General features: G+C 39.2%; 1 protein-coding gene across 13 annotated transcripts in view; it reads left to right on the top strand.

Moving 5' to 3' along the window:
- MYCBP2 (MYC binding protein 2) overlaps positions 1–17849 on the top strand; it is a 230898-nt gene that overhangs the window by 188257 nt on the left and 24792 nt on the right. For 10 of the 13 annotated variants that reach the window (XM_084767818.1, XM_084767813.1, XM_084767807.1 and 7 more), the window contains 13 exons: positions 365–2008; positions 2975–3144; positions 3896–4140; positions 6610–6777; positions 9160–9317; positions 10970–11169; positions 11917–12066; positions 13507–13667; positions 14610–14766; positions 14927–15151; positions 15630–15695; positions 16936–17175; positions 17587–17685. In XM_084767818.1, the coding sequence (XP_084623944.1) occupies positions 365–2008; positions 2975–3144; positions 3896–4140; positions 6610–6777; positions 9160–9317; positions 10970–11169; positions 11917–12066; positions 13507–13667; positions 14610–14766; positions 14927–15151; positions 15630–15695; positions 16936–17175; positions 17587–17685 (3683 nt within the window). The remainder of the gene's footprint in view (positions 1–364; positions 2009–2974; positions 3145–3895; positions 4141–6609; positions 6778–9159; positions 9318–10969; positions 11170–11916; positions 12067–13506; positions 13668–14609; positions 14767–14926; positions 15152–15629; positions 15696–16935; positions 17176–17586; positions 17686–17849) is intronic. The other 3 variants (XM_084767812.1, XM_084767815.1, XM_084767814.1) reach the window with 3 other exon arrangements.

The raw sequence follows: 17849 nt of genomic DNA on the forward strand, positions 1-17849 counted from the left end.
TGATTATTTCATATGGAGGATTTATTTTTTCATAATTTTAGTTTTTAAAGAGGTTATTCTCCTAGTTGCTTGCGGAATTTGAATTTGATTAGTTGTACAGGGGCTGTGGCATCACTAATAGTTCTTCCGGGTGAATAGATAGTTTTTACTCAATCTGCTTTGCATCTATGAACATATCTAGTAATATCTTGTGTGTAAATGATAGAGAAGAAAACTTATGAGAAATATTTTTATTTTATTCTTAACATGTTCTTACATGTGACAAGTAATATACATTTGTAGCTTTTTATTTTAGTGTCTAGTGTTAAAATTATCATTACATTAACATTTTATTAACAAATTCACTATGAAATGGATCATGCAGGTGATAGAGGAACTATCTCAACATCTTCAAGACCAGTCTCTACATCAGGAAAGTCAGAACTGCCTTCTAAGCACAGCAGATCAATTAAACCCGATGGGCGCGTGAGCCGGACCACTGCTGACCAGAAGAAGTCAAGGGGTACAGAAGGCTTATCTGCTAGTGAATCCCTAATGTTAAAATCTGACACTGCAAAGTTGAGGTCAGATTCCCATAGTAGGTCGCTGTCCCCTAACCATAACACCTTACAGACACTCAAGTCTGATGGGAGGGTGTCTTCCAGCTTCAGGGCAGAATCCCCAGGACCAGGCTCTAGGTCATCTTCTCCTAAGCCCAAGGCGCTGCCGACTCCCAGGTCTAGCCCATCTGGTGCTAGCTCTCCACGCTCCTCCTCACCACAGGATAAAAATCTACCTCAGAAAAGCACAGCTCCTGCTAAGACAAAACTTGACCCTCCCCGGGAACGTTCCAAGTCAGACTCATACACGCTTGATCCAGATACCCTCCGTAAGAAGAAAATGCCCCTCACGGAACCATTAAGGGGCCGTTCCACATCACCAAAACCAAAACAGGTACCAAAGGATCCTAAAGAGTCCCCCGGATCTGAAAACAGAGCCCCTTCTCCCCACGTGGTACAGGAGAACCTCCACAGTGAGGTGGTCGAAGTCTGTACTTCAAGCACTTTAAAAACCAATGGTGTCGCAGAGAGCACCTGTGATGAAAACAGTGAACTCAAGAGTGTGGACGAAGCATCAAACAAAGTGCACTTCAGCATAGGAAAAGCACCACTGAAAGATGAACAGGAAGTAAGAGCGTCACCCAAAATAAGTCGAAAGTGTGCAAATAGACACACCAGGCCCAAAAAGGAAAAATCTAACTTTCTTTTCAAAGGAGATGGAGCCAAATCTTTAGAGCCAGCCAAGCAAGCCATGTCTCCATCTGTGGCTGAGTGTGCCAGGGCCGTTTTTGCCTCTTTTCTGTGGCATGAAGGCATAGTGCATGATGCAATGGCTTGCTCTTCCTTCCTGAAATTTAATCCAGAGCTTTCCAAAGAGCATGCTCCTATAAGAAGTAGTTTGAGTAGCCAACCACCCACAGAGGAAAAGGAAATCAAGTTAAAAAATAGGCATTCATTGGAAATATCATCTGCTCTGAATATGTTTAACATCGCACCTCATGGACCAGATATATCTAAGATGGGAAGTATCAACAAAAACAAGGTCTTGTCGATGCTGAAGGAGCCGCCCCTCCATGAGAAGTGCGAGGACGGAAAGTCAGAGGCCACGTTTGACATGTCCGTGCATCACACAATGAAGTCCAAGTCTCCGCTTCCGTTAACATTGCAGCATTTAGTGGCTTTCTGGGAAGATATCTCTTTGGCTACAATCAAAGCTGCTTCCCAGAATATGATTTTTCCAAGTCCCGGCTCCTGTGCAGTCCTTAAAAAGAAGGAGTGTGAGAAAGAGAATAAGAAAACAAAAAAAGAAAAAAAGAAAAAGGAAAAGACAGAAATTCGGCCAAGGGGCAATTTGTTTGGTGAAATGGCCCAGCTGGCAGTCGGAGGGCCAGAGAAAGATACTATCTGTGAGCTCTGTGGAGAGTCGCATCCATACCCAGTGACCTATCACATGAGGCAAGCTCACCCAGGTTAGTGATTGCATTGTGTGTAAATATGCTTTCGTTTTGATAAGCTAGAGCACTTTGAATTATATCACAGTATACAGAATTAGTTGCCCAAATTTATAGAATATTACATCATAGACTACCATGAATAGTTTTTCTAAAGAGATAGAGAAATTATAAGAGCACTGTCTCCTCTTCCAGAGGTCCTGAGTTCAATTCCCAGCAACCACATGGTGGCTCACAACCATCTGTAATGAGATCTGGCATGTAGGCACACATGCAGGCAGAACACAGTATATGTAATAAATAAGTAAGCCTTTAAAAAAAGAAAGAAAGAAATTTAGTGTATAGTTGGAGTGTAGCAAATTTTGAAATATTTCTAAAGTAAATATGTGTTTCCCAAAGGATGGCATGAAGGTCTTACCCAATAGAAACAATAGCATGTCTGAAGAAGGAGGCCTGCCTCCACACACCATCTTCAGACTTAGATTCCCATTCAGAAATTACCAGTTAAATGGACTATATTGATTGGGATGGGGGATTTTCCTATTTAAATTATATCAGTTGTTTTATCAGAGAACTGTCTATTAGGTAAATATTTTTAAATGTTCTTTACATGTGATTGGTTTTTTCCTGTTCTACTACATTTTGTGTTAGAAAAATTTGATTTCTGAAACACATTATTCTTTTATATGTGTCTATTTTATTGACATTATTAAATAAATCTAAAGATACCCATATTCTCTGTTTCTTTAATATGCTCATCTAAAAATAGGATATCTCAAAGATTTTAGGCATCATTTAATTTGAGATTTTTTTTGAGTTTTTTTTTTAATCAAGCATGTTTTCTCTAATGTATGTACTAGACTTTTAAATAATAGGTGCTTTCTCAGAAGTTTACTTTGAAAAGATCTATCTGTTTCTGATGTATCAGTAAGGAGGGTCAAGGACATTGAAAATCTTTAATGTATGTCTTATTTTTGTTTCAAGGTTGTGGCCGATATGCTGGTGGACAAGGATATAATAGCATTGGGCATTTTTGTGGAGGATGGGCTGGTAACTGTGGTGATGGAGGGATGGGAGGAAGCACTTGGTACCTCGTATGTGATCGCTGTAGAGAAAAATACCTCCGCGAAAAACAGGCTGCTGCAAGGGAAAAGGTATTTGTATTCCATTCAGGTTATATTATTCATGATATGGATGTAACTTACAAAAATATAAAATCATATCAGTACATTAGTTAGTCTTACATAATCGATCCATCTTATAACAAAAGTAAAATACAAATTCAGTATTTGTTAAGTAAACTAGGTTTACTTTAAAAATGTTATACCCTTAGGTACGAATGCTGTGTTGACAAATGTTTGTGTTCTCATTCTTTATTATTGTCTCCTGCACTACACATATATAAAATCTCACTTCTCTTTCTGGACCCTTTTACTTCCCTACTCTTTCTCTTTTGTCTTTTTCTTAATACTCAATCATATCATAGGACTCATAGAAATTTGAGATCATTTCTACTAATGAAAACCATGAGCTGGTTTAATCCCAGCACTTGGGAAGCAGAGGCAGGTGGATCGCTGTGAGTTAGAGGCCAGCCTGGTCTACCAAGCGAGTCCAGGACAGCCAAGGCTACACAGTGAACAACCTTGTCTGGAAAAACCAAAAAAAAAAAAAAAAAAAGAAAGAAAGAAGGAAGGAAAAAGAAAAGAAAACCATGGCAGAGACCTCTGCTAAAGCTTCCTGCCTCTCCATGATCTAAGATCCCCATTGTTGCCTTGGTTCTTGGTTTAGTAATAACTATCACTGTTTTAAAATACTTCTTTATTCTTTTCTAGAAACAACAGAAGTTAAGAAATTATCTTTTTAAATATAAGCGGGAAACAGTCACTTCAATTCTTTCTTTGCTAGGTCAAACAATCTAGAAGAAAGCCCATGCAAGTGAAGACGCCCCGTGCCCTGCCCACGATGGAAGCACACCAGGTGATCAAGGCCAATGCCCTTTTCCTGCTGTCCCTGAGCAGTGCCGCAGAGCCAAGCATCCTGTGGTACCATCCTGCAAAGCCATTCCAGTCCCAGCTGCCCATTGTGAAGGAAGGCGTCTCTGAGGACATTCCTGTAAAAATGCCTTGTCTCTACTTGCAGACATTAGCTAGGTAAGGAGACTTTGTTCTGTTCGTAAGTGCCTTTGGGTTTACAGCTTCTGATGCTTAAAGTCATGCTGTAAAGTGGTTGGAAACTCGCTCTCATATCCATACAGCCACAGACAGTGCGCAGGAGACAACCCTTTGATGTTTGCTTTAGTCCTTGCGCTGGTGACGTGACTGGGAGGAGAGTGTAGAGTGCACATTTTGTGCTAGTAGCTTCTTTGTCAGCTTGTTCTGTTACTGTCAATACAAAACGTAGCTTAGGAAGAAAGACTTGCATTTCTTGTTCTAGTTGACTTTAGTCTGTTAGTCAGAAATGCTGTAGAGGGAAACACTGATGTTTCCTACAGGAGCTTTCTTTATTCATTCTGTTTACATTTAAACACGTACTAGCTGAATACCAGGGATGCTGAAATGAGTATAAAAAGCCCCGACTATATTCACCACTGGTAGAAAGATAGACGCGTCATTAAAACCTTTCCAGTGTCGTGTTAGGTGTGCTCAAATTGAAGTGTGTATAGGACACTGAGAGAGCTGATACAGTACTCTTGATTCTTCGTAAGCAAATAACAAAACACTTCGCAGAGGGTCTGCTGCTCACCTGATTACTGAAAGATTGATAGACATAAATCCACTGTCCGCCGGGCAAGTGATGGGAGCGAAGCAGTTTCTATCAGAGTAGACGCAAATGAAATCATGTTCTGTTTGACTGCTTGAAGTAGTGATTAGAGTGACATTTAGGTCTCTGTCGCTTGTGCTGATTCTCTATAAGCAGATTCGGTGAAGGAAGAATTTTAAACAAGGAAAGAGTCAACCTGGTGTGCAATTAAAAGGTCACAATATGGTCAAATATGAGGCACCAGAGTACATGTGAAAAACTCTCCACTCAATTGGCTAGATCTGGGTAGGGGTTTGAAGTTTATGGCTTGTATTGTCCTTGGCTGGTGCCATAGTTTGAGCGGGACCTCTGGGCCCAAATCTGCCTATCATAATGTTCTTCTTGTAGGTTTCTAGGACCCTCTCATTTGACCAAGTCCCCTGAATGGGGAGACCTGGTGGCACTCAGAGGAAGGCTAGCAGGCTACCAAGAAGAGACTTGATACCCTATGAGCATATACAGGGGGAGGAGGTCCCCCTCAGTCACAGTCATAGGGGAGGGGAGTAAGGGGAAAATGGGAGGGAGGGAGGAGTGGGAGGATACAAGGGATGGGATAACAATTGAGATGTAATATGAATAAATTAATAAAATAAAATAAAAAATTATAAAAGGTCACAATATGGAATGTGGAAGCTAATACAGAAAAAATATTCTGTGTTCTGGAGAAATGCTTGCTGATGGTGTTCTCATTACTATACTGCAGCGAGACTATACCGTCTGCACTTTCTTACGTTCTGTACTAACACTCCAAAATAGTCTTTCTTATTCCAAAGCTAGATTTTCCCCCCACTAGGTAATAAATGAAGAATTGTAGATTTTACCTGCTGTCATGGCTTGCCTGTCAATCATTCCATTTAAAAGCCTCATTTTTTTCCTCTAATGGCAAAGTTATGTAGCTTTTTAAAATGTTTATACTTATTAAAAATAGGGGGAATAGAAGACGAAAGGGAAATGTGAAAAATTCAAGACCAGGAAGAAATCATCAAGCATGCTAAATACAAACATATCTTGAGTTTCAGTTAGACTACTCTGTTCATCTAGCTTAGCAGTATTTTGTCCTGGTTTGAAAAGAGTGAATCAAATCAGCCTGGCAAGATAGCTCAGCGGGTAAAGTTGCTTCCCATGAAAGCGGTAGAGAGCTGAGTCCAGTCCCTTGGATCCATATGGTAGAATGAGTAAAGAGCTCTCACTAGTTGTTTTCTGTCCCCCCACATGCACCCTGGCATGCATTTCTAACCTCCCCCACAAAATAAAGAAATGACTTTAAAAGAGGAATTAAATTATAAAACATGGGAGGAAAAAGTGGCAGCATAGAATAATTAAAGAGCTTCTATTTTTAACTCTCTGGGGAATACAACCTAACCCAAGGAATGTTTTACATTTATGTTTCTCAAATTTCTCAAATTTGATATACATATATTGCCACCCCAAAAGTGACAAGTATTTCAACAAACCATCAAGAAATGATGCAAGGCTGCACTGTGACAGTGACAATAGAAACTGAGTAGAGAGAGTGGTGTAAAAGGAAGCTTGCTGTCATAGTCCTGTCTGACTACTGATTGTTGAGGTCTAAGCCTTGCCCAAAACAGAAATTCTCACCTAAGCAGCTAGGCAGTTAGTAGGATCATTCACCATTTAGGTTTGTGGTACCTAGAAAGTAATATCATACTTTTACCTATGCCAGTCTACTTCAGTGTGTATTTTAATAATTCTACTTGTAAATTCTCATGTACTTTTTTCCCTTTTTCAGAAGAGATTTAAAATGAAAAAAATCTATATTGCTATTCTACTCTTAAGTTGTTGGGTTTAATTTAACGCAGGCACCATCATGAAAATTTTGTGGGCTATCAAGATGACAACCTGTTCCAGGATGAAATGAGATATCTGCGGTCGACATCTGTCCCTGCCCCATACATATCAGTAACTCCCGATGCAAGTCCCAATGTATTTGAAGAGCCGGAGAGTAATATGAAATCTATGCCACCAAGGTACTTCAGTTGTGTCTTCTGCGTGACAGGTGTTTGGTGGATTAGAGGTTGAACTGTAAACAAACGTCCTTACAGTTCATCAGTGCAGCTTTCCGTCTCAGGAGGAACATTGGGTCAGCTGTGCTAGCTAGTGGAGAAGTATGGAAAACTGTGCATAGACAGAGTCCTTGATGGGAGGCAGACCACTGGGAGAGAAAAGAGCCCACCCAGCAGTGTAGTCAAAGGCTACACTGGAGCCTGTACTCTTGAGTGACGCGTGCAATCAAGGAGGGAAAGTTGGCTTTGAGGCAGCACTTGAGCACATGGTAGAAGTGGCACAGAGCGTGAATCATGGCCCTTAAGCTTCTTGGATCATTGTTTACAGTGCCTTCTCACTAGCTATTGTTTGTATTGGACAGAAAGCTTCTTGAGAAGTGAATGATTTAGGTAAACCCAGTGCATAAGAACTTGAATACCACTGAAACTGAGAGGAAAGCATGACAAACATGTAAGACTAGCACAGTGTCACTTAAAGAAGCTAATAATTTAGTTATGGATTCAGCAAGGTGTGTGGAATTGGAGTGCACTGGCAGCAGTCATGAAAAAAATGAATAAAGAAGATAGTGGTTGGGGGAAAATCAGTGTGACTTTACTGGATAATGAGAAAGGTAAGTTTAGATGGCATCAAAATTACAGACACAAGTAACTGAACCTGGTTCCATTGGACAGGAAGATCTTTGCTGAAGTGAGAGAAGATGTTAAGATATGTCAGCAGTCATAACAGTAAACTAAAACCCTAGCTACAGTATGCGCTGTAAGAGAGATGGCATATCCAAATGATTATTTTTCCATGAAAAATATTTGTATTTTCCCCATCATCTGTGTGGATTGTTCTCAGGGTTTTGTTTGGTTTGGGGGGTTTTTGTTTTTGTTTTTCCAGCTGTTCTTCACATTGTCTCCAAAGAGTACAATATGGCTTGTATATAGTTTGTTTTTTTGTCTTGTTTTTGTTTTCCAAGACAGGGTTTCTCTGTGTAGCCCTGGCTGTCCTGGAACTTGCTCTGTAGACCAGCCTGGCCTTAAACTCAGAGATCCTCCTGCCTCTGCCTCCCCGAGTGCTGGGATTAAAGGCGTGTGCCAACAACACGCCCAGCTGCCCTTTATAGCTGTAAAGGAATTAAAGTATCTCTGAAGATGGAAGCTGCCTTGGGAAAAGCTGTGGGGACTGTGTTTAGACTACTCTGAAGAGTGTGGCTCAGCAGGATGTCTTGTGTTCTAGGAGTGAGATCACAGAGAACAAACTTCTAGTTGGAGATAAGGCAAAGCTGTTAATAGAACTTTCCATACCAAATAAATTTTTTTATTTTTTTCTTTAAAATTAATAAATATTCAGCAGCTTGGACATAAACATGCCACTATAAATTTCCATGTTAGCCATGAAAAGAATCTGAGAAGCTAAATAACCTTCCAGTTTATAGAAAAGTAGATCAAGGAAAAGGATGCAAAGCTCAGACAGATCAAGGTCGCATCTTGTAATTACATACCCAGTATCTGCCATCTCCGCGTCACAGCTTTGTGCTGCTAACGTCCCAGGGAATGCTTCCACAGAGCAATCTGCCTGATAGTAAAAAGTAAAGCCTTGCGTTATCTCTGGGAGGAATAACATGTATCAAGTAGGATTGAGAACGGAAGTCTGAGGAAAGCCACAATACGTTTTCAGAGCAAGCTGAACACCAAAGCAGTTTACCCAGTGAAGCATCGCTAGTGAGGTGGAAGTAATGGTTAATAACAATAACAACGACAGTCCGGAAGAAAATTCCTCTAAGCAAGGAAGCTGCTCTGTCTCCCCCCATTCCCCAAATACCTTCAAACTGAGGTTTAAGTTAAGAAGCTGGAGGGCTGGCTCAGCAGTGAAGGGCACGGCTCCTTCTAGAGGAGCAGACGCGGTTCCCAGCGCCCGCAGTGCAGCTCCCGAGCACCTGGAGCCCAGTTCTTGTGGATCTCTCTCCCTCTCTGGCCTCTGAAGACACAGAGAATACACATGACACACATACACGCAGACAAAGTATGCATACACATAAAATAGTTTTTAAAGAAAAAGCAATTTGGAACCTTTTTCACACGAGATGCAAAGTCTTTAGAAAAATATACATTTATAAGATAGTTTTGAAATCAATCAGAATGTCACATTGTTGGAAAAGATTACATTCTTATTTTGATTTTATTTTTATTTGGTGTGTATGAGTGTTTGCGTGAATGTATGTCTGTGTACTGCATGTGTTCAGTGCCTGTGGAGCCCGCATGAAATTCAAACAGCTGACTCACTGTTAGAAGATGAGTGTTATTGTACTTCATTCGTTACGTTCTCATACATATGTATCTCTGTTCTTTTTATATCTGCAGCTTGGAAACTAGTCCCATAACAGACACTGACTTGGCTAAGAGAACAGTCTTCCAAAGGTCATACTCCGTTGTTGCCTCTGAATATGATAAACAACATTCCATTTTACCCGCACGAGTAAAAGCCATCCCTAGAAGAAGAGTCAACAGTGGAGACACTGGTAGGTGTAATGACAGAAAGGAGGTTGAGTGATCAAATGTCAAAAAGAAAAATGAAAATTGTTTCTCTGCAGACAACTTTTAAGATGTAATGCCTGAAGGGGAAGCAGTGTGTTGGTTTTTATTTTTCTGTTGTTTTGGGGTTTTGTTTGTTTTGTTTTCTTGGGCTTTTGTTTGTTTGGATTTTGTTTTTAGTTTTTTGAGACAGGATCTCTCTGTGTAGCCCTGGTTGTCCTGGACTCACTTTGTAGACCGGGCTGGCCTTGAACTCACAGAGATCCACCTGCTTCTGCCTCCTCAGGGCTGAGATTACAGATGCGCACCACCACCTGTCATGTATGATAGACTGTACTTTTATCTGCCTGGTCAAAAAAAAAATGAGATGCATTTTTTTTGTATCTTAGTAAGAATAGACATTTAGATCACTCAATGTTTATTCAATAAATTGACTTATAAAATATTGCTAGGTGAGCTAGAGAGATGGCTCACTGGTTAAGGGCACTGTCTGAAGATAGAGCAGTCATACACATAAAAGTAAATTATAAAAAATCTTGCTAGGTATCTGAGCCTCACATATGACTATCATTATCCCTTCCACTAAGTGCGGTGAACTAGCAGGTCCAGTTGTACTTAAGCACTCAGACGTTCCTCACCATCCACAGGCGCTTACAGCTCTTACGGCCACCGTGGCTCTGAACAGATATACAACTTGAGAGTTATGAATAACCCCAGTGGATTTTTAAAGTTATGTAATCTGCACCTTTCCTTGCCTTTATTTGTAGACACTCACTATACTGTCCAGGCTTGCCTCAAACTTCTAACTCTCTTGTCTCATTCTCTCAAGTGCATGGATTGAAGGAACATGTCACCATACTGGCTTATTATGTTAATATTGAAGAGCACCTGAAAAAAATTGTTGAGCACCATTAAATAATCTGTTGGTTTACTCAATCAATATATTGAGTTTGTGTTAAGACACTGCCTTAGTTTCATCCTGTTGCTATGATAAAATACCTTGACAACAGCAACTTCAGGGAGAAAGGGCTTATCTATCTGGCTCACACCTAATTAGGGCACACCCATTACTCTGCCACCAAGAGCAGACGGTGTTTAGTAATGTGTGTGTGCTGGTGCTCAGCATTCTCTCTCCGCTCTTCATTCAGGCCTGGGGTCAGCCGAAGGATGGGGCCTCCCACATTCAGGGAAGGGCTTTCCATTGAAAGTGAGCCAATTAAGAAGATCCCTCACAGGAAAAACCTCATGCCAACCTAATATAGACCATTCGTCATTGGGACTCCTTTCCCAAGTGACACTGGATTGTGCCTGTTGACAATTAAAGCTGACCATCACCTACTTCACTCAGTCTTTTAGGAAGTGATGGGCATGAGGGAAGGATTTCAGATAGAATACAAGCTACTTAGCTTACAGTGCTACGGGAGTATGAACCTCAGCTCAGTCCTTGAGTCTGTGTACTCTAAGAAAGTAAGATGGTTACAGAGTCATGGTTGCTTTCTTACCACTAATTGAAATTGTTAGGATTGGTGTCATGTGCAAAATCAAAAGACTTTAAAGTGAATAAGCTACATATTTTCAATATTTAATATATTAATTGAATACTATCTATGAAAATTACTAATTTTCTTTTTCTTTTTAGAAGTTGGGTCTTCCCTCTTGAGACATCCATCGCCTGAGCTCTCCCGCCTAATCTCAGCCCACAGCTCTCTTTCCAAAGGAGAGCGAAATTTCCAGTGGCCAGTTTTAGCTTTCGTTATACAGCATCATGATCTAGAAGGGCTTGAAATAGCAATGAAGCAGGCCTTAAGAAAGTCAGCTTGCCGAGTGTTTGCTATGGAGGTATGAATACTTTGATAGAATTATTATTAATGCATTATACAAACACATAGTAGTTCTATTTAGTGATAATACTTTTTTTTACCAAATTATGTCAAATTAAAGCCACGTACCTAATGGGGGAAAAATGTTTATACCAAAATAAAATTTTAAAGTTTATAAACAATATAATTTGAATTTTGTAATTATATCTTTATTTCTATACAACTGTATTAGTTGAATATCAGGTTATCTTTTAAACCTTTTTATAGGCAGGACATTTCACTAGAATGAAATGACATAATCAAGCAAAGATGATAACTAAGGTTTTTGAGTTAGAAATTTACCAGTAGTAGCTTTTCTAGGCCTCATTTTTTGACTAATAGGGATGCAGTATTTCCTAGACCTATGTACAGCACATGTTTATTCTTTTTTAACAGGAATAGGATAAGTAATTTGTCACGTTCGTTGTTAGAAATATATTGGAATATATTCTATATTAGTTTTAAATACTGGCTAGAAAAAGATTCTTTGAATAGAGTAAACTGATATTAAAAAGAATGATTGTTATATTTTGTAAATAGTATTTTCCTGTTGCTCATTGTTGTTGTTGTTTAACTAAACCCAAAATTGACTATTTCAAGTTCAGTGCTTTTGCAGTGAAATGAGGGCCACATTTTCTAGCATGTTTATCTCTAAGTAATTATTTTTTTTAATATCCTACCTATTTTAACTGACATCTTCCCTGTTTGTGTCCGTCAATTTCCGCAGGCATTCAACTGGCTCCTCTGCAATGTCATCCAGACCACCTCGCTGCATGACATCCTCTGGCACTTTGTGGCAGCACTGACTCCTTCTCCAGTAGAAGCAGAGGAAGATGAGGATGAAGAAAATAAGACAAGTAAAGAAAATGCAGAGCAAGTGAGTTTGTGTTCGTTCTCATTCCATACGGTCCTCTTTGTAGCGTACATTTTATTCTTTGAAAGTTTTATACATGCATGAGATGTATGTCACCCTACCCGTCAACCACACTTCCCTCCAGCTACCCCAGTGTGACACACTCCACTGCCCTTTCTGTGTTACTAATAACAACCAGAGTCCAGCTAGTGTCTCCCAAATGTGCATGGGTATATGGCCATAATTCCATATTTCTATAGGAACCATGTAGTATGCTTTCTGGTAGTATAATATAATGTTTTACATGAAATAATTGACAGATTATTTGACCTGAAAAAAAAAAAAACAACAAAAATACAATGTTAGTATGAGCAAAGTGTTAGCCTTACATAAGGAAAGTTTTCTGTCTGGCAAAGATGCTAACTCAGCTGGTTTCTCATTGAATACCATTGTCAAAAAGCAATCAGGCAGAAGATGTATATTACTGCAGTATTATAAACAGCATCACTCCTATATAGAGAATGTACAACTGGAAAGCTTTCCTTTCTAGTGTAGTACAAATAGGATGAATGTGATGCCCGAAATATAGGGAATACACTTTAGTAGGAGGGCAGCACCCCAGTATAAAGGGAAACAGACATAACCGGTCTAACCAGGTGGATGCCAGACCTTGACCTAATCTAGACGGGCTGATAAAGAATAAAACAGGATATGGTCTAGCAAAAGATAATGTAAACTACAACTTGTATCATGTTCTTATTTAAGAAGACACACAAAGAAAGAAGCAAAAGCATGCCTATTCTATTTAACTCATTTACATAGTCTGAAACGTTTAATAAACACCCATTAGCAACCAAATGGAAAAACAAGGCCATTCATATTTGCTGTGTTGTAACCATCTCTTGGAGAAATATGTGATTATTGCAGAGCATGTTAAAACAAACAAAATGGTCTAAGAAACTGTTGAGTAAACTGTGCTGTTTCCATTCATGAGAGTATTGAATATTGTAAACATAGGTAATAAGTTATGATTATGTTGTAAAGTGTTTGTTATTGTCTAGTGTACAGAACTTCTAGACAGGTCAGGCCTCGAACTCCCAGAAATCTACTTGTCTCTGCCTCTGCCTCCCGAGTGCTGGGATTAAAGGTGTGCACCACTGTATCTGGCCCATGCCTTATTCTTAATGTATAAACATATGTAAATAATATATGTATAAATGAATATGAAGATATATACATACAAATACATGTATCCACACACAGGTTCAGTCTTCTAATGATATATAAGTATCCTAGAATTAATGCGTATATGTGGTTTTAATTGGTTTGCTCATTTTACTTATAATTTACCTTATCAATTAGAAATTTTACATACTGCACATGCAAATTATGCTTATATAACATTTTTATTCTTTAAAAAAGATTTCTTTGAACTGATAAACTCATTTTCCATTTTTATTTTAGGAGAAGGACACAAGAGTCTGTGAGCACCCACTGTCAGATATAGTGATCGCAGGCGAAGCTGCTCACCCCTTACCACATACATTTCACCGATTACTTCAGACCATCTCTGATCTTATGATGTCTCTCCCTAGTGGCAGTTCATTGCAGCAAATGGCCTTAAGGTAATTTTTCACCAAAGTAATCTAATAGAAAAAAAGATTTTATGGAGTATGCAAAGTTCTGAATACTAGAAAAAAAATTCCTTAAATGTCAAGAGGCAAAGAATCCCTAACGTGGAAATGGTGACTCCCTCCTCCTGTCCTAAGCTGTACTCTCTTTGCTAACTAGTGTCTCTTTCCCTTCTTAGTGCCCCAGTAGCTGTTGTAGCCATGTTGTTCACCTTCCCCTCTTATATTTCACTGTGACTGGTAAAGAAAATGAAATCTCAGAAACTAAAACAAAGTTGGGAGGGGACCTGAAAGCAGAGTCTGGATTCTAGTTATATGGCTCCGACTTTAAAGCTTCCTTAGGTAATACCACATGATCCTAATTTGGAATGTGCTGAGAGTTTGGCACTATGTTACATTACAAACTGCAGTTTTAGTTTGACTCAGTCGGCTGTAGACATAAATAAATCCTCTGTGACTTATATAACAAGCTGATGGAAAGATTGGCTTTCCTATTCCCTAATGGTAAGGCCAGTAGAAAACAGATACTATTTTGTCCTCATAAGATTTTGAAGTGCAAGAAATGTGATACCCCAATAATTCATGACACAGTTATCACCCAAATAAGTTTGCCAACCTGTTACAGTTGGTGTAATGCTTATCTTTACAACAGGTTCGTTTTTGCTAGTGTGGCCTTGACCTCCATAGCTCCGCTTTCCCCCTATACTTAAAATAGGTAGATTTTCTTTATAACTTTCCTTCCTAAATTTCCTTTATTTCTCAAAAACATCAAAAAGGTGTATACATGATCTTATTATCTGAAAATTTTCAGTGTTTATTTTTTTACAGAAGCATTAACATTTCTACTAATATATTTACTGCAAAGTGGAGTAGCTTCTCTGAGGATTCTTAGATAGTCCCAGAAAATTACTCCTTGTGTACTGTTTATACTTTTAGATGCTGGAGCCTCAAGTTCAAGCAGTCTGACCACCAGTTTCTCCATCAGAGCAATGTCTTCCATCACATTAACAATATTTTGTCAAAGTCGGATGACGGGGACAGTGAGGAGAGCTTTAGTATCAGTATACAGTCGGGCTTTGAAGCCATGAGCCAGGTTAGTCACTGACTTCTGTGTCTGTTATAGAACTTAACAGTGGAAAAGGGAATAAAACAGGAACTTGAATGATTCGTAACCAGTTTACTATGAATGCTTGTCTTTTCATCATAAGAGGTTTTGTTTTTAATACCATGAACATTTATATTCTTTCTGTTAGGAGTTATGCATAGTTGTGTGCTTGAAGGACTTGACCAGCATCGTTGATATAAAAACATCAAGCCGGCCTGCCATGATTGGCAGTTTGACAGATGGCTCCACAGAAACTTTTTGGGAATCAGGAGATGAAGATAAAAACAAAACTAAAAACATCACTATCAACTGTGTAAAAGGAATCAATGCTCGTTATGTATCTGTTCATGTGGACAATTCCCGGGATCTTGGGGTAAGAAAAAGAGCTCAATTTCTAGCTCATTAGTTCTTTTAAACTATGTTCACAGCCTCATTTCTGAGTTTATAAAATAGGCTTATCTTTTGGAAGTTTTCCAATCAAACATTTGTATAATCCTCAAATTACCTCAGAACAGATTTATATGACTAGAAACACTGTGGACTCTAAAAAGAGGATTGATCACAAATATGGCTACAACTGAACAAGGTTAAAATCTACACTGGTATTCTCTCCTCTGTGCCCCTGTTTAAGCAATTCTCTTGGCCTGGAATTTCCTTTAAGTGTGTTCCCATGATCCTAAGACTCCAGAACAAGATAACAGGAGTGTAGGCACTGTTAGTTGGATATGTTATGGAGTCTACTAGGACTGATAACGCAAGGAGACGCAATGATGTGGCATTTGAAGGTTCTGAGACATTATTGTAAATGTCCTGAGAAGAAACAGTGTAACTGTTCTGAATTTCTGTTATAGAATAAAGTTACCTCAATGACCTTCTTAACTGGCAAGGCAGTAGAAGATTTGTGCAGAATAAAGCAGGTAATTGAAATACCATTTTTTTTTTCTCCTCAGCTTTCACTGTTGAGTTTCGGTTTTGCTACCAAGATAGCATAAGTGATCATGTATTCACAAAACAGTAAATTGACAACTAGTCTGCAGATGAATAACTACCACCCCAGAGCTAGCTGTCTCACGACTATTTCTTTAAACTTCCTCAGTCATGAGTTTATAGTCTGCAGCCTCTCATTATTCTGTGAACACTTGAGCGCCTTTAAATTCGTTACAGATCTGATTCACCCACCGTCAGAAACTTCATTTACCAATAAAAAATTGGTTGTTAGCCTAAACAAAACTGAATAAAATAAAACTATGGCTTATAACTTAGCGGTGATATCTATGTTGAAAGTCAGTTTACGAAACAATCCTAGAAACAAATGAAGCGTATCTGGGCACAGGTCTGCAGTTATGCATCACACACTTGGGAACCTACATAACTCAAACCTTGCTGGAGCTTTTCTTCTAGACTTTGTAACGCAAAAGCTAATAAGTTTCTTTGACTTTTTTTCTTTTATCAAATCATATTGAGATGTAAGATGAAAGATATTTAAATAGTAAAAAGTCTTTTAAAATTATCCAAAAGGAGGGGTTTTTTGTTTTGTTTTGGGGGGTTTTTGTTTGTTTGTTTGTTTGTTTTCACTCTTAATTTCTCATTTTGGAAGTATTGGCATTGTCGGTTAAAATAACAAATGTCTAAATGAATCATGTACCAGTCTCAAAGACTCTTCTTCCTTATCAAATACAATGAGAGGAATTTTAACTTCATCAAGGGAGTAGTGTCAAAACCCATTTCACTATATATAGACATTCAGTCCTTGATAAAAGGTACACACATATCTGAAATACCAGCACAATGAAAATACCAGTTGTTTGTGCTGTTTCATGTAAAAGTGCATAAAGCAGAGCCTCGCTGCTTCTGTTGTGTCTGCTGAGTCATGTAAACACTTTGTAATAGCTGTGCTCACACACTTTATACAGGGAAACCATATGGTAGTCCAGACTGCACTAATTCTCAGTACTATCACCTCCTGAGGCTCTCAACCTGACTTAGCCTCACTTTCCTTTGTCCTCACAAAACGTAACTGAGGAGATGGGAATAGCCTGGTAGTCTTCCCTGCCTGTGCGGCTGTTTGTTTCTGTGCTACTGTTGCTGATGCTAGGCCAGGGCGGGGGTCAAGTGGTTTTCCTGTGTCCGATTCCTCTCCTTTTTCTGCTCAACCAGGTCGATTTGGATTCCAGGCATATTGGCTGGGTAACAAGTGAACTCCCAGGAGGAGACAATCACATCATCAAGATTGAGTTAAAGGGCCCAGAAAATACATTAAGAGTTAGACAAGTAAAAGTCCTGGGTTGGAAAGATGGCGAAAGCACAAAAATAGCTGGCCAGATCTCAGCCAGTGTGGCTCAGCAGAGGAACTGTGAGGCGGAGACCCTCCGGGTGTTCAGACTCATCACGTCTCAAGTGAGTGTCCTTACAGGGGAAACTGACATGTATCTTCAGAGTGTGACAAATGCTTTACTCGAGGCTTCTAGCTTCAAATATAGCCCATTTTACTTTTATTAGGCCATTGCCAATATCTAGTGTTGAATTTATAGTTTCAGAAAAGTAGTAATAGTGTGATATAAAGTGTTCCTGTATTAGAAGGAACTCTTCAGAATCCAGCTCAGTGCGGAGGCTGACACCTCTTGGCCTGGCACTCCACCGACTAAGACCAAAGGATTGCCACAAACCGAAGGACGGCCTGGGCCACAGACTTAGATATTGACTCGAAATATGTAATGAGTTAAAGCCCTTCAGAATTAGATAGTCTTTTGGCTTTCCTGGAGCAATAGCTATCGTTAGCTCTTTCTCACTGCCCACTTTCTTTGTCAGGTGTTTGGAAAGCTCATCTCTGGAGATGCTGAACCTACACCAGAGCAAGAGGAGAAAGCACTGTTGTCATCACCTGAAGGAGAGGAAAAAGTATACAATGTATTTATTTGTAGCCTAAACATTTATTTCTCATTTTCATTTTCTTACTTTTGCTAAGACAACTAACTCTTGGGTGCCTTTACAGTTTAGCTGGTATGTGGCAGTAGTTTATATATATATTTTTAATTTGCATATGTAAGCTAGATTGAATTTTTCATCTGTAG

This window comes from Acomys minous (genome assembly GCF_964271855.1).
Source record: "Acomys minous genome assembly, chromosome: 18".
Classification (NCBI taxonomy): domain Eukaryota; kingdom Metazoa; phylum Chordata; class Mammalia; order Rodentia; family Muridae; genus Acomys; species Acomys minous.